This window comes from Coloeus monedula, assembly GCF_965178545.1.
Source record: "Coloeus monedula genome assembly, chromosome: 16".
Lineage (NCBI taxonomy): Eukaryota > Metazoa > Chordata > Aves > Passeriformes > Corvidae > Coloeus > Coloeus monedula.
This window is the reverse complement of record NC_138796.1, coordinates 382,430-405,246: the sequence shown is the minus strand read 5'-3', so window position 1 is coordinate 405,246 and position 22,817 is coordinate 382,430. Positions and strand designations below refer to the sequence as shown.

General features: G+C 36.9%; 1 protein-coding gene across 2 annotated transcripts in view; it reads left to right on the top strand.

Moving 5' to 3' along the window:
* Positions 1-22,072, top strand: part of PDPK1 (3-phosphoinositide dependent protein kinase 1) — a 62,841-nt gene extending 40,769 nt beyond the window's left edge. For both annotated transcript variants that reach the window (XM_082292518.1, XM_082292517.1), the window contains 2 exons: positions 8,782-8,907; positions 15,921-22,072. In XM_082292518.1, coding sequence (XP_082148644.1) covers positions 8,782-8,907; positions 15,921-15,950 — 156 coding nt within the window. In that variant the 3' untranslated portion in view covers positions 15,951-22,072. The remainder of the gene's footprint in view (positions 1-8,781; positions 8,908-15,920) is intronic.
* Positions 22,073-22,817: the final 745 nt, after the last annotated feature.

Genomic DNA, 22,817 nt, shown 5'->3' with positions numbered 1-22,817 from the left:
GTTTGTGTTTGCATTTATCATAGAACAAAAAAAAAAAAGTAGCTTTCCAGGAGGTAAATTTTGCTGACTTTCTATAAAAACATCTGCAACATGTCGGAAAGGTAATTCTTCAGTGTCTACACATGAGCAGTTGAAGGGTGAATCAACCAGAATTAACCAATACAAGTTTATATGAATGGTAGGTTAGATAAGAAGAGCTCTGGATAAAAGAGATGAGCTTGGGAGATAAATGTTTGCCAGGCCCAAAGAGTGGTTCTTCAAAAAAAACTGGTCCACAAAGGAGGGTGAACTTTAACTGTCTGGATGTGAAGCTTGATAGCTGTGAGCTATGTGAATGTTTTTGTTCTTTGCAGTGCATAAAAATAGCTGTGTGTGTACATTCAAGAACACACTGTAAAATCGCAAGATCTTTGATAATCTTTGATAATCTCTGTAAGTAAGAAATTAACTGTACAACTTATTCACCCTTCACATTCCTAATCCAGCAGAGTATTTAAACTGCATTGGAGCAATGTATCTGTTGACTCTGAAACACAAGTGTTCATCTGCTAGCACCTTTTTCAGCGTCTGATGCCTACTATAGGAGAAATTGAAATAAGCGCGAGCCCATTATCCTGTTCAGTCTCACTCTAATAACACAACAAAGCAACATTTAAAAAACGTTCATGACACAAAGGTAAAAGAGAACATTTTGTTTATATTTGATAAAATGGGGAAGCTGCTAGTGACATGGAGACAGCCATGAGGAAATAGACTAAACCGGCACAGAGAAAGCTTCTTATGCTTCAGTACTTCGCTTCAAGTATTACCAGGTCTGTTTTCTGTGCCAGGAGCTAAATGTTGTTTAAGTCCCTGAAAAAAACTCTTGCTGAGTGCACATGACTGTTTTTTGGCCAGCACATTGAAAAAGGTTTTTCAACATTCTTCTTTGTCATGAGAAACTATCTTTCATTCCAAATAGAGCTCCTTTACTTTTTAGCAGATTAAATGACACCCTGTCATTTGCCTATCCTAAACCCTTTGGGGATATTGCATTTGGGAGTAATACTGCTTGGACAGTGCAACTGCTGAAAGACCTATTATAGTCTCTTTTAGAACTGGAAGAATCCAGTGGTTTTCTTGGACGTTACATCCTTGTTTCATCCAGCTTTCTCCCTACTTCCTCCCTCTCCCCTGTTGTACGCTTTTAGACACATAGTTTGAAGTAGATAAACACAACAGCTGTATGATCTCATAATATTTAGCATCTCATTACCTCACACTAGGCCATTCCCTCCTTTGTATTGCAGACCTGCTTGTAGCAGATGTCATTCACTTGAAACAGGATTAGAATATTGTGCATAAACAGTTCTATTGTTAATATCTTCAAACACTGTAGCATTTCTGTTACTTTTTTCTAAGCCCATGTTGCTCAGCAGCATGCTTTCTTTCAAGAAGCAGTCTTTAAGGCAGTACCTACCATGCTGTGTATGTGAAAAAAGATGGAATCATCAGCTTTTTCAGAGGAGTGATATTCTTACATATTGAGAGTCTTTGTGCTCTGAGCCACATATAACGTGTTCAAGTGGTTGGTTTTGAAAGAAATATTTTTTTACGCTTAGCATTTCAAAATTTTATTGTTAAATATGATTGGATATCATTATTGAATAGGAGTGGAAGGTGCTGAACTGTTGTTGCACTTACGCAGATGTATTGATGCCCTTTTCCAAAGAACACATGTGAAAGCTCTGCTAGAACAGTGCAATTTTGCATTAGTCCCAGTCCAAAGTCTATTACCAAAAATTATGCTGCCCCACTTTTGTGATTTCAGTGGGTTATTTTGTAGAGGATTTTTAGCTTCTATTGTTACCTCTTTAGGCAATCAGAAAAAAACAGTATTTTGGCAATACAGCAGAATAAAAAACTGTGGGCTATACAAAATGGCTAAATACAAAGACTTTAGACAGCAGCAGTGTTGGTCATGTAAATGTTAATGTTAACATAACCTGTCACCATAATGCAGTCTTAACTATGTTCACTGTATGAGGAGGATGGTATTTAACTTCTGTCTTCAAAATTATTCACATACAATAGCAGGATGTATATCAGTTTATTATTCATGGGCCTTTTCATCTGTCATAATCTCCAGTTTACTCAGAATAGGCAATTGTTGTCTAACTCTTCACACTTAATTTAAAGTTCTGATCTCTCTCAAGTGCACTGACAGGCTATGCTTTAATTTAGATGGGCTAGGAATTGCCATGTGTTATTAAAGTAAAATACGTTTTGTAATAAGAGGCTGAGAAATTTAGCTGAGGTTGAACTTTAAATTATTAGACATTTGGCCTAGTGTTCTTGGTAGTGATTTTTATGGGAACAAGACAATTTTTTACAATCCAGTTATTTTCTTGGATCTTCTGTAAATTACTCCTTCTAAAACTAATCTAGGCCACTCAACCTTTTTTCCTCTTGTTGACTTCTTATGTTTCCTTAGCTGTATTTTATCAATATTTGGAACAAGATGGAGTTCTTTAATACCCAGGCTGACTTTATATATTGCTTTACATAACACCTTGCAGTCTTATATCCATGTTACCTTCTCCACTTGTCTATGTACGACAGGAAAATAATGCTCACTTTCATATTGCACCAAACTTTGTTTTTCAGAGTAGTTGGCTACAACACAGTTACATGGGGCGTTTTCTGTCTTCTTATCAGTAACTCTTAATCCCTTTAAATTAGAAAGGGCTTTGCAACTGCCTCAGTAAATTTTACGTTGAAATGAAAGTTGTAGCTTGATAGCAACTTGTTCTAGTGGCAGGTAGATGTTACCTGAACATTTGAGCTCATCTGTTACTTGTACAATTTGGATAATGGTATGTGCTTCAGCTTTACAAAGGTTTCTTTTTGTGTTTTGCTTTGATTGGTTATTTCAGCTTGTCAGTATAGGTTCCCAGTACAGCTGTGGCCGGGCTCAGCAGTCAGAGTTTCTGCTGATAGTGTCACGGGAAGTGAAAGGGGAAGAGAGATGCTTCCAGAAATGCTGCAGTGAGGTGTGTCACACCATTCTTTTTGCCCTCACACTGATATGCTTGGCCTCCTTGCGTTTCTGCTGCTTTCAAATCATCCCACTTTTTTTCTGGATGTACAGCACATAGTAGTTTGTGTGTATTTGTGACTGGCTTTTATTTATATTCATGATATTTCATTACACATTATGAATGTCCACATTGTAAAAATAATAGAAAAACAACCAAACAAAAATCCCTTGGTTATTTAATTAAAGGTTTTTCTTAAGAAGAGTTCTTACCTCCTCAGTAAATAACTTCTTTTCCTTAAATTTTCCTCCAAAGTTAACAGCCTTTGATCCATACCTGTTAAGTAAGAGGTACAATTCAAACCTAGGGAGCCCTAAAAATATGTCTTTGAGTTCACTGGATTCAGAAGGGGACATTTCTGGTAAACTGGAACAATGATTATTTCATCCACCAAAATTAAGTTGCGAGTTTGAACCTTTTATTTCTGGTAACTCAGAACTTAACTGGTTTTTTTAGGTGGATGAGATATGTTTAAACTGTAATAATGAATAACAGGAGTTTTTTGTAAGTAAAATATAGAAGGGTGAGGGGAGAACAATATGAACAGTTTTAAATCTTCTGTCAAGTTGAAAAAACATCGTGTGTGTTTCCTTGGCTTTATTGTTTTGTTGTTTTGGGGTTTTTTTCCATCCTGGGAAATTTTCTTGAAATCCAAATGGAGAATCCTAGCTTCATTCATTCTCTCTCTCTTTTTTTTTTTTTTTTCATCCTTCCTTCTCCCCTTGTTCTGCTTTTTTGATTGCTGTGTTACTTCCGAATATTCATGAGTTTGGGCAGGATTTTTTGCTCTCAAACACTGGAGGCAGTTTCCAGTTCTTTACATATCTGTGCTGCATTTTGATGTGTTGTATATGAATTGATTTGGGGACCTGGGGCTCTGTCGTTTTTTTCATCAATAAAATGCCTGGAGTACTTGCTCTTTTTCTTGCAACATGTATGGTTATTTAGAATGAAAGATGAGTATAACATTATGAAGATAATGTGATAATGAAATGGCTTAATAAACACAAAGCTTTGCCTATGACTATATATGGACACTTAATCATGCAATTCTAGATTTGAAACCTGGCCTGTTACCCAGCTTTGTTCCAGAATCTTCTTTCAATGTACCAAGCACTGTCCGTTTCTTGCAGTTCTATAGGTAACATTTGGAATGTGAAATGTGTGGTTTTCAGACTTCCAGCAACAGAGGAAGAATTGTGGCTTGTTAGGGATGTGTTAGGGTACAGGCAACATGATGTTATTCATGTGTTCATGTCCTACATGGCTCAAAGTAAAAGTCAGCATTATCAGATGGAAGGTGGGGAAGGCAGTGAAGAAATTGATGCAGGTATAAAATAAAATAAAAATTATAATTTGGAAAAATGAAGCTTTGAAGTCTGACTATTGCATTAAGAGACCTGAAATAAGTATCCTTTGAGGCCTGGTGTCAGTCGTCAGTGCTGAGTTTTAAGAGCTGATATGTGTGTGTCTTCATAACCTTTTGCAAATCCTTTGGGAAGGCAGAACAAATACATTATATGTCTAAAAGGCATAGAGTCCATTCTTAGATTCATACAGCTTGATTCTGTAAAAAAAACTGAGTGGAGGATTTTCTTTAATTCTATTAGCTGATAGTATAATTTTTTTAAAAAGACAGTTTTTTCAAGCTTTCTAGTGTACAAGAAGTTCACCACATCTGAAATAGAAGCACTAATACTGAAAAGTACAAGAATATTTAAAATAGAATTTGAGAATAATTGTTACAGAATTTACTTGGTTTTGAGAATCAGACCATCACAAAATAGAGGAGGAAATTACTAGTGGTGAAGTAGAAGAGTTAATTAATATGAGTAGCTCCAGTGGTAAGCAGAGGAAGAAGAAGAACAAGAAGAGGAAGAAGACGACTGGGCTGCTGTTTGTGCAAGCTGGAGTGGTTATCTGAGATGGCAATACTATTGCTGATTTGTCTGATAAATGTACTATATAGATTTTGAATCAATATTATTAAACCAATATAGCAAATCTGGATAGGCATGTTACTGAAATGTGTCTGGTTTTGAGATCTGTCTCAGATCAATTAGGCATGAGATTAGTTCACTTCAAAAATAAGGTTCCTTATTGTGAGACAGGAAATTCCTTGTTGGGATTTCTTTTCAGGAAAATTGTGACCTCTATTGGCACATCAAGCGATAACTATATTTCTGTTCATTTAATAGCAATAAAAGTAATGCTGCTTTTCATTCCTGCCTTTTTTTAGCTGTAGGCTAACAGCCTACTAGTACCATCACCCTTATTCTGTGCAAATGGTTATGGATCCCTATCTAATGAATTTTCTGTGATAAGTAGCATTGCCATTTTCCTGTGCTCAGTTCTGACACTGTTGGGGCTCACAGGGATGCTTAAACAGGATCACAGTGCTTTAGTAAGGAGTGTAATGAAACAAGTCATGGAAGGAATAAGCCAGTGCAGAGAAATAGGTATATGCATGTATACGTACACATATATATATATATATATATATAAGCATACAAATCTAAGGAATTTACAGTTTCAACATGATTTTTTTATCCTCCCTTAAGTTCTTGGTCATTTAAGCCACATGAAGCAAAAACAGTTTGTCCTTTCAGAAAGTCTGAGAAACAGTAGCCTGGATAATCTGAAATCCTTTGGCCTGTTTTTCATACCTCAGATTACTCTGATCTGTTGTGGCTTCTTTTAGGGGGTGGGAGGGATGAGGGTGGTAGTGTGGGGGCAGACAGACATGGCAGGGGGAGTCTTCCAGTTTGTCAGCATCTTCTTAAAGTGTTGTCACCAGTACTGGGAATGATGAAGTGACTTTTGGAGTAGGAGTGATAAAACATTGCTTTATTTCTGATCTCAGTTCCTGAGAACAGTTCAGTTCTAATCTGCAGTCATTTTCCATTGCTTCTTTTTCTGCCATCAACCTTGTTGTTGATGCATTTCAGAAAGCTACAATGAAATTTCTAGCATGCAGTTGGTACCATGCAAGTTTTGAGGAACTTGGGTCTAATTCTGCAAAAGCGACTTTATCAACTGATCAGTATGGCAAGAAGTCATTAGATGTTTTGCAGTCCACTAAATCGATAGTCCTATCCAACTGGCTAAAAGTATTCAATCTGCCATGTCTCGTAAAAAGACTTACGTGCAGAAGGTTAACTTACGTGCTTGGATTATGGAGCATTTGTTAGTAGCTATCAACTGAGGACCTGTCAACATGGTTGAAACAGGATTGATGATTTGGCTGATGTTTGGGTCTTGTGTGGTATCTACTTTCAGAGAGGTCATTTATTTCTTTAGAGTGTCAATAAGTAAAGAAGCATTTTTCCTTCTAGTAATTATCATAGCTTACCTGATATCGAGTTGTTGCCATATTGTGAGACGAGTCAACTGTATACTAATTAAGTTGTATGCTTGAATTTTATTCTTAAAACTTCTCTTCAGAGAAGGTGAATTTTGCATGGCTTTATTTAAACATGTATGCAAACTTTCTAAATGTTTTCTAGCCTTTAAGTGGGTTAAAAATACTGTTTAACATCCTACCTTTTACCTTTATAATTGAAGCAGTTACTGTATTTGTACTAAATGGTTCGTAATTACTATATAATGTATAGTGTAAACTTTATACCACTTTGTTGGGTTTAAAACCAACTTTGCTGCTATTCTTTTCTGAAAATTTGTGCATGATATTTTTGTTGATAGGGAAGGCAATCAACAAATCATCTCAATATATGAAGTGAATTTGGGTTGATTTTCCACCTTTTCAGTAGACTTTCTTAGTCCATCTTGTGCAACTAAGAAACTAGATGCTCCATGGGTTTTCTGATTCTATATTACACAAATACGTTGTGGTGCAGACTGCAGAGTATTCATTGTGAAAGATTAGCTGACTTAACATCTCAAGGTAAATGGTGCCTTTACATGCATTGGTGCTTCTAAAAAACGTGGGTATTTGTAACTTCATTACACAGTTTTGGTTGAAAAAATGTCTTTAACACATTAATTTTTGATCAGCCTGTGTTCATTACTGACTATGTATATATTTTGCAGAACTAAAGTGATGTTAGAAGAGGAGGAGGGAGGGAAGGTTTCTGGTGATCACACTCAGTGTAGTTAAAGTAGGTAAATTGAGTGTGATGAATTTTGATGGCCAGTACTGCTCATGGAAGGCTGCGCCTTGTATGCTGTAATATCATCAGGCTCCAAAAACTTTCACATTGCCTAGGCCTGGCATCAAGTTGATTCATTATGCAGACACACTGCCTGCTGCTCTTTGTAGACATTGGCTCTGTCTGTCTGTGGAAGTGCTTGCTTGGCTGTCTTACTGCAGTGCAGGAACATCTGAACATCTCTCTGCTCTCCTTAGACAGTACAGTGAGGCTTTGCTTTCTTCTGACAGTGCTATATAGAAGCTGCTGTTAACCTTGGTCTAACTTCAGTTTTTGTTGGGAGAATTATTTTATCCCTTAAGTACAAACTCTGGATCAGGATTTCATCTTTCATGCTTTAACAGATCCTTTACTCTCTTCGGTGTTCTGCTAGACTAATGGTACTACCCTGTTTGTCTTTACAGAGATGACTACAGTGTTTTAGGTGCTGTTGCCCTAAAAAAATTAAGCTAGGCCTTTTCTATGTTGCCATTTCTAGAGCACATTAATGGTATAGTAGAGGTTGAGGAATAGGGCAGTCTTACTGTATGTTCGGGGTGATTTGGTAGGTAGATTCAATATAGTTTGGGTAGTGACAAATTTATACAGTGTATCTGTGCAACAGGTTGATTTTTAGGACTTCGATCTGTGTCAGTAGATCTGACATTATCTTGTAGATCACACATTGTGCTTTTGAAATAAAGCTTTAAAATAAATGAACCAGATACATCTGAATTGAATCTGGCTTAGAAAGGCAGGCTATGTAAAGCTTCTAGCATTAGGTAAGTGTATTGTGTGTAAGGTAAGACAATTTCTGCCATTTGATAAACATGCTGCATCAGAAGTAGTACTGATGTTGAGTATGTTCTTCTTTCTCAGTAAATTGTCATTTATCATTCAATATAGAGACTCTGGAAATTTGTAAATATGTCACATTTCATTATACATTGCTTCTGCTTGTAGTGCTTCCTTAATTAGCTTCCTTGTAGCAGTATGTATGAATTTCAGATGTTAATCTTGATGTCCTGCCATACTGTGTCTTGGTGTTTTCTAATCAGATGCAAATATTGTGTTTGTTCATTCAAAAAATGTTTTAATAGAAATACCGTTAGTCTGTAAGTAGTGATGGGTATCCCTTCAGGCTAAAGAGGTTCCTGCATGCAGCCATTTACATGTTAAATCATGCCACGTTAAGATACCACACACAAACTTTAAAAATTAACTTTGGAGGATAGGAAAGTTTCCAGTAAATTACAGAAATAGGGAACAGGCTACTTCTCCACTGGCCTGCCTCCACAGCCTTTTCTTTCACAGGATAATTATAACTGTAAATCATTAATTCTGTAACTGTTTAAAAAAAGCTGTGTTTATCTTATCATCAGAGTGTGTATCGTCAGTGTATTTGTCAGCATCAAAATGTATTTGCATTGGAGTGGAGAATCATGCTTCAGGCACAACCTACAGTCTGAAGAGAGGAGTGTTTGTACTAATCATCAGACTTACATGGAATTTGTTTTATGTGGAAATATAATTGATTTTTTTTTTTCATCTTTCAGCTGGTCAGTATTGGTTCTTCCTATAACTATGGCAATGAAGATCAGGCTGAATTTCTATGTGTTGTCTCAAAGGAATTGCATAACACTCCTTATGGCACAACCAGTGAACCCAGTGAAAAAGCAAAGGTGAGTTCCTAGGCACTGGACTAAGGAAATGGTGTTGAATTGGGTGGGCTTCACAAATCATGATAGATCTACCCCTGTTCTGGACCATTATTTAATTGTCCTTTTTTCAGGACTAATAATGATTCCCTGTCCATTGTATGAGGGACTGTAAATGGTAGTCAGCATGCATTTGTTATGCATGCCTGAATTATTTAAATACAACACTCTGTACTTTTTCAGTACCTGGTTTTTTTTCAGGTATTGGCAGATATTTGCTCTTTACAGCTGAGAATCTAGGTTTTGTTTCTTACACATTTGAATGACATTGGTTCAGTTAAAAACTGTTTTTCTTGCTTGACTTCACCTGAAGAAATCTTACTGTCAAGAATGGAACTTGTAAGATGCTATCTCTGTAAAACAGTCATGTGCAGTATGTTATAAAATGAGGGTACTTGTTAATGTTTTCAGGGTTCTACCAAGTTTACTTTCTGTAACCAACTTTACAAAAAGATTGTAATGGGCACAGTATCTTAGCATTTTATGCAGTTGTATTTCAGAATTTGTAAAATGGAAAACGTAAAACCACAGCTGACTAGCCATAAGGCAGAGCAGTTCTGTAATGTATTCAGTGTCATGCATAGTGAACGAGTTTTATCATTGTATTGCTGCTTTGTATGAGGAGATGACTACAGACAAACTGGAAACTCCTGTAGTTGGCCTAAAAGCTTTTGATTTCGCGTATGTAGATGGAAAACAATTGGTAAAACACCAAAGCTTGCTTTTTCAAGAATCACCTTCAAAGAAATTGATTATGAAATAATGCTAAGAATGGATCTGAGTCTTGGCGCTGAGGCCTCAAATAGATAAAACTTCATTACTTTCTCTGCTTTGTAACATGCTTATGCAGCTATACATATGGAGTAATTTTTATAATTTGCACTATAAAAATACTCCAAGCTGTATGGTGGATTCCTAGTGAAATTAGTAATTTATGTTTGTCACTGTTGAGATAAAAGTTGCGAAGAGTTGTAAAGGATTACTGTAGTCAGGAGTAAACAGTGAAACTGGGTAAGCCGTGTCTCACTCTTTCAAAACCCTAGTTAAGGTCTGCTTTTGCCAAGATGCTTGAGGAAGACTTTGAACGTTGACATGTTAGAGGTGTCTGGTAATAATTTAGGGCTGAGATACCTACCTGGAATAAAATGTGGAATTTTAGAGCCTAATAAACATCTTCATAAGGAATAGTAGTGCATCTTCAGGTAATTTCAGAAGTTGCCAGAGTTACGTTGCATCCTTAATGTAGGAGAAAATATGGATCAAATGCAAGTGTTAAAGACGAAAAACAAAAGCTAGTTCAGACTGCATTACAACTGTGTAAATTGAGTGGCACTGATCTCCATTGATGTGCTGCTTGGTCATTGTTTCAGAGATGAGAGCAGAGCATCATTTGACCACTGTGATGAATAGGAATTACTGATAATTTTGGTTGGAGATACAAACATTCACTCCTTTTGTCCTGGAAGAGTTAAGCTGTTGCTAGCAATTAATAGGCAATACTTGAAGAATAATTCTTTTATATATTATGTTTCTAAGGTTTTTTTGTATATAGGTATATGTTGTGACTGGGAAAAAAAAGGAAGAAGAATTTATTTTTTTTCTTGAAAGGTTTCTGACAGCTGTTTTCGGGAATCTTGACTTTGGGAGCTGTTGTCTCCATAGTTCCCTCTTAGCAAGTATTATCCTCTAGTCTCAGTAGTGTCTGAGTTGGTCTTCATGAAGTTCATATGATTGAAACTCTGGTATCCACTGTTGTGTACAGAATGATATGTTCAGGTTCTGGGACTGACTTTTAGATGCCATAAGAAAGTCCTCATTACTTTTACAGCAGAATGAGTTAGAGAAAAAAAACCTGCCAGTATGTAATTTTTATTGACAAGCACTTCAGTTTTAGTTAGTAGTCCTGGATTTTCAGAATAGGAGAAGGTATCTTCAGATAGCCATCTAATCAAGCTTTGCCTTCATTCCTTCTTAGGAACTTTTTTCTTGTGTTTTCTTTTGTTAGTTAACAGGCAGCATAGGAAGTTAGTAGATGACATCTGTGTAACCTTCTAATACACCTAGGCAAAGGAAATTCATCTTATGTGATTCCAGTGGCTTTTACTGGTAGCCATGGCACAACCAAAAGATAGCCCATATTCCCACAAGCATTCTTATCTTTCATACCACTTTGTTGACCTGACTATTGGCTTCTGTCTGCTGACTTCAGGATATTTGGAAGAGGAAATTGTCATGAAATCTGTTAGATTCCTTCTTGAAATGGTCAGCTGTCATACTTTTTTATACAAGGAGTGGTGGTCCCAGGTAAAAGTGAATAAATGTCATTGCCAGATGTTTCAGGTGTAAGTGGATTATACTTTGTTGCAGCTCTGACTCACTTGCAATCTCTTCTTTTCCCTTGCTTCTTCTATACGTGCTGCATGCTGCATGACACTCAGAGTGAGGATGAAGAAACGGATTACGATATGAATGACTCAGATTAAGTGTAAATGCCATGGTGAGCACTAGCTGCCCTAGGATTTTAACCAGATGCTTTTCTGCCCCATCCAGTTCCCACCCCTACTGGTGCTGTCCTTCGGCTAGTCCTGGTGGTGTGTGTGTGTGTTCGTGATTATAGTTGTGGCATGGTTAGCAAAGATAGAATTCCTGTTCTGGATATTGATTCTTTGGCAGAATAATTAGTGTTGCTTTTATAAACTCTATTGTGAGTAGCTCCTTTAAAGCTTTGCTGAGAAAGAAAATTCTTCATGTAGATTCTAGGGCCAGAATTGCTTTTCATTCTAATTTTATGTCTACCAGCTTTACTGTCAAATGGGTTTTTTACACGTAGAGGGATCTGATACAAACTTACTGTATGCATTTTCAGTAAATGTCTGATTTGGCAATAATTTAACAAACTTGATTGAAGTGCAGCATAGTCCAAAGGTGGTCTTACCTGATAATTTTGAAACTAGGGATTTTTTTTTAGTTAAGATGTGGCAAATATGAGTGAATAGTGTGATCTTGATGCTACAGTTGTATTTATCACAGGAAGCAACTCTGGGGAGGGATCCTTTCCACTGTAGTTTGACGTCTGATTGAAGATCAAGTTACATTAAAAGTCACAAGTGGAAGAGCAAAACAAAAGCTACATCTGAAAAAACTACTTAGGCACTTCTCCTAACATGTCTTTAAGTACCGCTCATATTTATTCTGCTCTCTAGTTTCTAGGAGATAACATACCATTGAGTGCTCAGTGGCATGGTGTGGGTGGTCACTTGAGCCTGTATAAATTGAAGATACTTACCATTGCATGAGATTAAACTTCAGCTTCTCACCTATACACCCAAACTTTTTAGCTGTAAAGCAGCCTTTCACTTATCTCTGAAGTTTGGACAATGCTCTCGGGCACATGGTGTGATTCTTGAGGTTGTCTTGTGCAAGGCCAGGATCATCACTTAATGACCCTTGTGGGTTCCTTCCAACTCAGGATGTGCTGTGATTCTATGAAGTTGCTGCACGTGGCTGAAGAAGAACCTACATTATTTTCTGAAATGATGCTGACAGAAGCTAGTGCTAGGGTAGAGTAAGGCCTTTTGCCAGGTCTTCAAGAATGGCTGAAAGGAATGGATCAAATCTGAAGCTTTGCTGAAACAAAGTAAACTGGCACTCTCCTGTAATTGAATGTAATATTCTTAAGCTGCCTGACAGGCAAACAGTCCTTAAAACACTTAGCAGCAGCAGCTTTGTTTTGAGTGGGAAGAAGTAGTTTTCATGTTCTGCTTCCCTAAGAAGCAATCACACTCAGGCCCCTATAATATAAGAGTTCATTCAGCATTGTTTAAAATTTATAAGCCATCTTTGGATCTGGAGCACCTGTAGGGAAAATAGAACTGAAATATGAAAAGTAAGGAAAATTCTCTATTCAGCAGATCTGTACTAGGGTTGGGAGAGTCCCCAGTATCAGTACAGACTGGGTGATAGATGGATTTACTGCAGCATTGCAGAAGACTTGGGGATACTGGTGGGTGAAAACCTGACTATGAGCCAGCAATACTTGCAGACTGGAAAGCCAGCTATCCAGGACTGCAACAAAAGAAGCATGGGCAGCAGGCTGAGGGGAACTCTGCTCTCACAAAAACCCCTCTGGAATGCTGCATCCAGCTCTGGGATTCCTAGTACAAGAAAGACCTGTGAGAGTGGGTCCAGAGGAGAGACACGAAAATGGCCTGTGGGCTGGAACACCTCTCCTGTGAAGAGAGGCTGAGGCAGTTGGGATTGTTAGGCCTGGAGAAGAGAGCCCCAGGGCCGATGTTACTGCATTTCCAATACTTAAAAAGCCTTATGAGAAAGATGGAAAAAGACTCTTTACCAGAGCTTATGGTGACAGGACAAGGAGTGAGGTTTTTAAACTGAAAGAGGCTAGCTTTATATTGGATATAATGATGAGCATATTCTTTACCATTAGGGTAGTGAGACACTGGCACAGGTTGTCCAGAGAAGCTGTGGCTGCTCCATTGCTGGAAGTGACCAAGGCCAGGTTGGATGGGGCTTGGAGCAACCTGGGACAGTGGAAGGTGTCCGCGCCCATGGCAGGGGTTTAATGAGATGATCTTTAAGATCCCTTCCAACCCAACCCACTCTGTGATTCTATGATTTCTCCTTCAGTAGAGGTAAAGGTTACAGAAGAAGTACCGAGAAAAGTGTGTTAAAATATTGCCTGATGGAATAGAATTTTCTGCTTTATGTTGGGATTACTAGCTCAGTAAAGTGTGTGAAGTTCAGTGTCCAGTTCTGGCTCAGGTTTATCTTATTGCATGTGTTCCTCATGCTACAGAAAATAGTTCTAAGTGTATTAATCTTGCAGGTACTCTTCTAGGAAAGAATGAACTCAAATACTTCATATTAAATTGGAAAAAATTAACAAAATTAATAGATCCAGTATTAATTTTCTATTTGCACAGGTATTTGTTTCAGCCATGTTTTTCTCTCTGTTGGATATGGTTTCCCTTACTGACTCCATTTGCTGGGTCAGACTGTTATCCTCTGTTGTGGGCATCTGCTCCAGCACTTTGTTCTCCGCTCTGACCAACAGCAAATACTTGGGGAAAGAGTTTAAGTATGAAGCATTTATGATGTCTACTCCTGATATATTTCCCTACCTTACAGTAAAACTCAGTTTGTGAATTTTGGCTTCAAGCCTTCATCCAGGTCATTGTATGGAAGCTATAATGACACTGTAATAGCATGAGTTGGTATCAGTGTCACCGTCTTGTGTAAGTTTTTTTTTGCATGTATTACACAAGCAGTTTCTGAGTAATTTACAGAGCCTGTTTTTTCCCCACAGAATTCACTTACATCTTTCCTGCAGATTCATATGAAAAGCTTTTTGCTTAGTACACATAGTAAATTATCTTCATGAAATAAGTAGTGTTTGCTTCTAAAATATATCTTAAAGCATGTCATGGCTGGTGGAAAATGTCTTTCTCTATACTGGAAATTTTTCAAAGTAGTTGCACTGAACTCTGGCTTCATAACTTCAAAACAATAATGCTGAATTTGAAATGAAAAAAAAAACTTTGTATGCACAAAGCTAGATCCAGGTGAGCAAGAGATGAAGTGGATTTTTTTTTTTTTTTTTTGAGCTAATACCACACTGCCTCTGAACTGTCCCTGAGCTACACAAATGGTAATGGGTTTTTTATGAACTCCAGCCCTTAAAAAATCCCATGGAGTTGTGTGAAGCAGGTGAGACCTTGCTTTACTTCAGTCACTATGAAAGCCATAATAGCCATTTTAACAATATTACAAGGGAACCAAATACCTAGACTTTTAAAATTTAAAACCATACTTAAACTGTTGTGCTGTATTAAGTGACTGCCAGCCTTTACCCTACAAGATTGAAGTGTTTGTGTGTGCTGGCAGATTCTGTGGGCTGAAATGTGCTGCTGAGTGTTGTAACATCAGGCCACACAAAGATCATCATAGAAGGAAATTCATCTTGAAGGCAGCTCTGCCGTTGTCCAGGGATCGGTCCTTTGCTTTCTTTCAGCTTTTGAAATCAAGAGCCCTTCACAATACTAAGAAAACTATCAAGAAGCAAAAGAAAATGAAGTATCATAAGACTTTTACTTACATATTAACATTCTTAAGTACTTGTGCTCAGTACGTTTGAAGCTTTGCTTAATGCTTTGTTTGCCTTTTGTGATGACTGGTTCTACAGCCTGCTGACACAGTTTGGAGTACTGCACAGCCCAAGAGTTGACCATTATTGCTGGTTGTGATTCAGTTTAGAGCAGCAGCATTAAAGTAGTGTTGCTTGAACAGTCAGTCCTAAGACTTGGATCCTTTCCTCTCTGGAGGAGCCAAAAAAAAAAACCTGAAGCAGAAAAGGAGAAAAAATACTCCAACTGGAAGTAGAATGAGTGTTGTTGATTTAAATCTTGCCAGGATGTACTTGGCCTTTAAAAACTTCTTGCATCTTCGCACCCAGTGTGCCATTTCTGCACGTTTTGATTCGCTAGTTCATGTTTTCAGTACTAATTTACGGAACACAATTTATATCTGAAATGTCAGAAAGTTAAGGACATTTTACTGCAACAGGAAAAATGAAGATTAAATTCAGGTTCTAGCAAAGTACCCAGGTTAATTTACCACATAGGACCTCAGGATCTTCCGGACTAGGTTGAGGTGCAATGGCTTACTTTTTACAATTGCCAACTCTTAAGTCTTGTTAGTGTATTAATTATTTATATTAATAATACTCAATTCCTAGCAGTGTTTTACATCTGTTTTAATGGTATTTGATAGTAGACATTGTACGTATCAATCCGTCTTTTTTCAGCTTTAAAGCACAGACCCCAGGAATGTCCTTGAACCAGATCCCTGACACATTACTGGTTATTTAAAATAGTCATTATGTTGCTCTTTGATCTCCATGCTTTAGGAATGACAGTGAGCTAATTTTCATTTATAGAATTTTTATTGGTCTATTTCAGATTTTGCAAGAACGAGGTTCCAGAATGTGAAGACAGTATTGAACGGTGACAATTTTTTTTCTTTTATTCGAAGATGCAGTGGATTGTCACACTGAAGAGGCTCGGCTGCAAAAGAAAAAATCTGATTTAGACAATTTTCTGTTGATCTGGGTTCAACCATATTTGCCTATAAGCTGGTGTCAACTTCTGGAAGCATTGCAAGATTACATAATGGGAATAGATGGTGTGGGAGTGTGTGTTAAGTTTTGGTTGTAGTGCATGGTTGTACTCTCTTGTTGGCTGATTGACACTGGTCATTTGAAAAGAAATGACCATGCACTCATATTTTCCTCGGAGATATGTAGCACTTGATGTCTGGTGCTGGATGACCCAATGTGGATCGGTTTGGAGACATTTTCCTACTAATCATTGTAAACCTTAAAAGGACAATGTAATTGGTGCTACACACACACACACACACACACACACACACACACTCACACACACACACGTATAAATGTTACAGCCCACAAATGCAAGTATTTGGGCATACATTGTTTTAGACTCAGTGTCAGCCCCAGCTGACTGTATTATAATGCACATTCCTTATGGCTCTGTGACATAATCTATTATGTAATAACAGCCTAGAAGATCAACTGAAACTAGCACATGTAAAAGTTACACAACAGAGAAAAGTTTTCTCTGAAGGGTGTATATACTGACTGGATGTATAGCTTATCTTAATATCCAAAGGGAAGACTGAACTCAGAGAAAACGGCCTTCATCTGAGTTATTCTTGATGTTCCCGCTGTTAAAACAGTCTCCTGCAAAAGTTATGCTCCAGTCCTGGTCACATTCTTGAAAGGGGAATCAAAATTCAGTTCAAATGACCAACAGAACATTCTGTTTCTTTGGAGATGTTTGTACTCATATGTGTGTTTGTGCTTTTATAAAATGCCTATAAGCATTGAACTGTGTGGATTAGGGTAGAGATTTTTCTAGAGCCGAAGGTTTTACAGAAATACGGCTGGCTAGTCCTAGGTCCCTGTCTCTATGACTAGGATTAAAATCAACCTTAGTGTGAACATAAACTCATCCAGTTGAAAAACCCGATTACTCTGGATATTCAGGATACCTGTAATCAACTCTTCTCTTTCTATACAGTTTCAACTATGCAGTTAAGAACAGTGTTTGAAAAGAACGTGGTGCAGCTTTGTTAGTTTGTCCTTGATGAAGGCTAATACACAAGACCAGAGCTTTCTAATATAATATGTTTTGAGCAGAATCTTTAGCACATCTTTAAAACACTTAATGAGATGGACAGTATAAAGCTTGGCTTCATTGACTCATGGAACCAGTGGAAGGGAGTTTCAAGAAGCTACAGGATGGTTTGAAATTCTGAAGACATTACAGTTTTCATTCTTAGTAATTTTAGAATTTATGCATATATTGTAGGTAATCCTTCACACAAAAGCCTGATTTTCAAATGCCCAGGGTCTGCTTTTTTTTTTTTTTAATTTTTCTTTAAAGGACTTACACATTGATAAAAGTTTGGCAAAACAATTTGTAAGAAACATTTCTACTAAGCAGGTTAAGCAATGGGCTAAATGTTTTGTCCGTGTGCCCAATGCTTGAAAGGATTTGTAATGCATTTTGTGACTTGGATGTGGTCTGCACAGGAAGATGCTGGCCCCTCCACAACACATAAAATTTTTGTCTTTTTTTAAGAAGTTAAAACTGAATTTAATTTACTAAAACTGTAATTGTGTAGGGGGAAATGTTTATACTTTTATACTTTTTTAGGTACCCATATCTTATCAGCTTAAATTGAGCACACAGATTTCCCCTAAATAGTGACAGATTATCTTGTGTATCTGAAAATAAGCATAACAATTGTCTGTGTTAACTGCATATTAAAACATTTCCTCTGCTGCAGTAGTCACTGTGTTTTTAAACAGTATGACTTCACCAGATCTCTGAGCTCCCCAGCTCACGGAATTGCAGCCAGCCATGTTACTTGTTTTTCTCTTGATGTGCTCCACAGAGTAATTCAGCATTGATGTAAGTGGATTTTAATGCCTAAAACACCAGTTTTACAGTGGTCCTTCTGAATCAGCATTTCTGTTGTCTCTCTTATTTAACCCAAAAAGGACAGACTATTTGATAAAATGAAATTTTCCTGAATGACATCAGCAAAGTATGAGTAACAAACTGAGCAAACTGAACAAATTTAGAATATGTAAAAGAGTGGGTTTTTCAAAGTATGGGTTTTTTTTTTTTTTCCACTGGAATATTTCCAGTTTCAAAACCTGTGTTTATGATGAGATTACCTGCAGTCTAGTTTACATTGTATTCCTGCCATAGCTAATTTTAGGGAAATGAGTGTTTAATAATTTTTTGCACTTTGTTTCCAATACCTCACAAAGATTTTAAGAAGGAAAGAAAAAAGAGAGAACTTTAGTAGGCAGGTACCTTGTAAATCATTTTAAATATGCTGTTGTTTGAGACCACCTGAACTATCTATTTTCCTATTCTTGTTATTGTCATTATTGTTTCAATTTTTGTGATCATGTGAGGATTTCAGATAGATAGAAATACTATCTTCAGCTTTTTTCAAGGCATTAAGAATTTATTCCTAAATAAGTTTTGTTTCTTTTTGTTTGACTGTTGCAGTTTCAAATAAAGTTAGTAACAAGGTAATTGCATTAGACTTCAATCTGCATCACCAGGTTTTGTTAACATTGCTTCATCTGTTAAGATCTTGCAGGATGAAGTAATGTACCTGTACAGTTTAAACTGGAGTCCTTTGTTCCTTTTCTGCTGTTTGGAGAGTACCTACCTGAGAATTGCCTGTGACTGTGGAGAGCTGAGGGGTTCACTACAGGGCTGGGGCTGCAAAGGTGTACTGCAAACCCCTTTGACTTAACTCTCTATTTACACAGCTCCTGTATTCTTAAATCAGAACAGTATTCCAGGTTAGAACTTTAAGATCCTGAGCTTGAAGAGATCATAGCAGAAGGAGTAAAGCAGGAAGGGAAAGAAACTAAATTCCTTAAAGGCATTTACATGACAAACTTCTTGCAAAACTTGTTTAAAAACAGAAGTTCAAATTTGCTATAGCAATTTCTTGCTTTGAGTTAGGAAACAGCATATTGTTGGCCTTAAGTTTTCTCAGAGGCTACTTTCTTTTATTGGAGATGACATTTTTATATTACATGCTTTTGACTTTTTCAAGTAGCAAGTGAATCAGAGTTTGTCTGCAATGAACAAGTAATTCTGAAGCCTCAAATACATGAATGGTCACATGGTCCGTAATAACTGTCCAAACATAAACTCTGACTCAGCAGCTCCCAGCCCAAAGGTTACCTGGGATTTTGTCCTACTTACTACTTACTGTGGGATTTCCATGGATTATGGTTAATTGCAGGTTTTTTATCCCATAGTAATTTTAATTGTGTGTCAAAGACTTGATTGAATTTAGAAGCTTATCTTGATTTTTTACTAAAGTTTCTGTCATCAGAATCATGTACTCATAAAATTTGGAAAATGTACTGTGTTTTTTTCAAACTCAGATTTCTTGTAATGATAAAAGTTCCTCCTTGCATCTTGCACTGTAGCACTTGAAAAAGATATTTCTTAAAAGATGAAGCTTGATTAATCCATCTGACTTCTTTTTTTTCAGTTTTTCTTTAGACAATAGCTGTGTAGCTCCATTTCTAGTAATGAGAATGCACAGTTATGATTGATTAGAAACAGGATTATTTCCTGCAGATTCAAAAATTGAATCAGTCTCCTCTTTTTCTGAGAAAGGTGGTTTGTTGGGGTTTTTTTCAGGAGAAAAATGAAAACTTCTGGCAGATTAAACAAAAAATAACTTGATTACAGGCATGTAACCAAGGGAACAAGTTTGCTGAGTAGAGTGATAGTGTTATCAGAAAAGTGCTTCTCATAACAGAACACTATTCTGTGAATGTCTGTTGAGGCTGTTGAGAGTTGTCAGTCTCTTTTTGAGCTGTAGAGAGCTACCACCAGCAAATTACATTAATTACAAGTTTTTATTAATATTACAAAAATGAACTTGGAGTGCAAACATGCAATAGTATCTGATTCAATGGAATTAAATAGAATCTGGATTATAATTATTCAGGTATACTGGAATACATTCCTCGGGAAGTACCGGGAGAAGAGTGAAGTTGTCCTGGGCTTTTTGAGGAAGATCAAAGTCAAATGAAAGAGAGCCTCAAGGTGAAGTCTGGGACTTTGTTCACTTGAGATGTGATAAAATCAGAAAGTGTCATTCTCCTATTTCATTCTCTCACCACATCAAAAGTTACAAGTTTTTCAAATTAACTTCTTCAATCAGCCCTTGAACTGTGGGGTTGTTGAAAAGAGATGAAATTTTGTTACGCCTTTAACAGTACCTGTTATCCTAAGACAGTAGGGTTAAAACCTGAGTGGTCATTGGAGAAGTGTGTTTTCTAAAACAAAAATTTTGGAATACTTAAACCTGAGGATGCTGCCCATTACTTCATTATAGTTTAGACTGCTGTTAGCTCCAGTTTTAAGGACAGTCTTGGGATCTTACGTGGGGTTTTGTGTAGAATTATTGATGCTTTAAATAGTATGAATATTCAGTTTAAAAAAAAAAAGTGGAAGGGTCTCTGAATTCAGTGTCATGTAAGTTTTCTTTTGTCTCACAAAAATCAGGAGCTCTCTTTAAAGGCTTCTTAATGAACAGAGGCTTTAAAGGGCTAAATAGATCTTATTGTCCAGTTTGCCTAAATGACCGTCAGAAGGAACTCTTTCCATTTTCAGAGCAGAAATGCTAAGGGCTAAAATGCTTTCCAGGGCTAATTTGAGGTTCCAGAGACATACAACATTTAAAAAACAACTAGTCTGTTTTCCTTTCAACTCATGGACTCTTAAAATATTTTTTTACAAATGGCTGAACCAATTGCAGATGTAAGTGTTCCTATATGGCTTGGATTTTCAGTATCCAGATTGGATAAGAGCACACTAGACAAGGCAGTACACTTACCCACCACTTTATTATTCACCTTTGCTGAAATTTAACAACTTTTGTGAACAGCATTGGCAATAGAGAAGCTTTGAGGATGGTTCTGCCCCAGGAAATTGTCACAGAATATTTCTTTGCATCTTAGTTGACCTTTACTTTAGCAAGGTCTACCAAGACATAAAGTTCAAAAGTTCAGTGAATAGATACCGCTGCAAATACAGCTTTCTGGATGCATCAAATGGTTCTCTTCAGGATGTCATGTCTTAATAACTACTATAATGAGAGAAAGTTTTTAAAAAGTTATTTTGCTACTTTGGGGGTCAGTGGAAGGGGAAGAGTGCTCTCCTTGCCTTAGAAAGCTTAGCCTAAGTTTTGACCTAAGACCTGTTGTGATTTTGAGGCCTCATCATCTGAAATGTAAATTTATTTATTATGTACATGATTCTTGTTACTTTTGAAGATTTTCCAAAAGCTTATGTACAACTTTACTCACATTAACTTGGCTCACGTGTACTTGCTAGAATGAAGCAAGTGCCAAGGCACTCTTAAAAGGAATGTTGCCAACCTCTCTACCTGGAACTGGAACAAGATCACCAAACTGAAGAAGTATCAAATGGCAGCTTTTTCCACCTGCTTCTGTCCTTATCCTCAGCTCAGCCTAGCTATGAAAAATCTACTTCCTATGCACTCTCTAGGCCCACTTACCCAATTCAACAAATGTTTTTTTTCCTTTTCCTCCACATCACTGGTCTCAAAATTAGTTGTACATCAGCTGTTTGTGCTTATACCCAAGTGGCTGTACTTGCAACATGTTATTTCCTGGATAGTGGATTAGCAATAATACTTTATTTTGTGCCAATTCGTTATCTCTGAAGTGTTCTTACTGCAGCAAAATTTGAGTTTTGATTTGGTTTTAATGGCATTTGCATTAACCAAAACTCATAGCACAGACACAGACAAGAAACTGAATTCAGGGAAATTTCCCTGGAAAAAAAATCTGCTAGGGCTTCCCAAATAATTTGAAGGTGGTTACAGTTAGCCATCACTTTCAAAACAAACATACAAATGAAATGTGTGTGGGTATTTTTAAACTTCCTTTTCATAACACTAGTGTATTGTAAACTGCATGGAATAAACCTGGTTTTTCCCTTTTAAAGTGTGATGTCTTACATCTGTCTTTTCTAAATGCACTAAATGATACTAATAGTGTCATATCACAGATAATTCCTAGTTTAGCATTTCAGATGTAAAATGTAGTTGCATATTTGTGATTCAAAGTGATTCAAAGCATTAACACTTTCTCCTTTGTATCCTTTACTGCTGCCCCAAAGAGTTTGTCACAAAAAAGTTAGGTTTATTCAGATACATACCAGTTCAGAAATTGTTTTCCTTTGCAGTTGCATAGTTGATGCTATGACTTGCTGATCATTATAGGATGGAATAGTTGTCTCTTGTATGGATATATAATAACATGAAAAAGTTTTAACTTACCACTTTGCATACCTTTTCTTTTGCACGACTCAAAAATCACCCTGCCCAACATCTAAGATTCTAGAATCCACTGCTAATGCTTCCTTTATTTGAAAAACTAAGCTAATGGAAACTGATGCTTTGTAATAAGGAAACATATAACAAGTGTCAAGGATAGAAATGGCTGAAGGAAGTAAATTATTTAAGTACCAAGTACAGGTTGTTGAAATTATCCGGGAAGTTTGACAGCTTTGTCCTCTACAAATAGAGAAATGTTCATAATTGAGTATTAGTATTGCGAAGACCACCAGACAGCTCTTATTTTCCAAACTGTTAGTAAGAATTTGAGAAGCTGAGACCCATGATTTTTAAAATCTTGAAGGCTGTATAGTGACATAGGAGGTGAATTTCATCTTAACAGTTTAATCAGT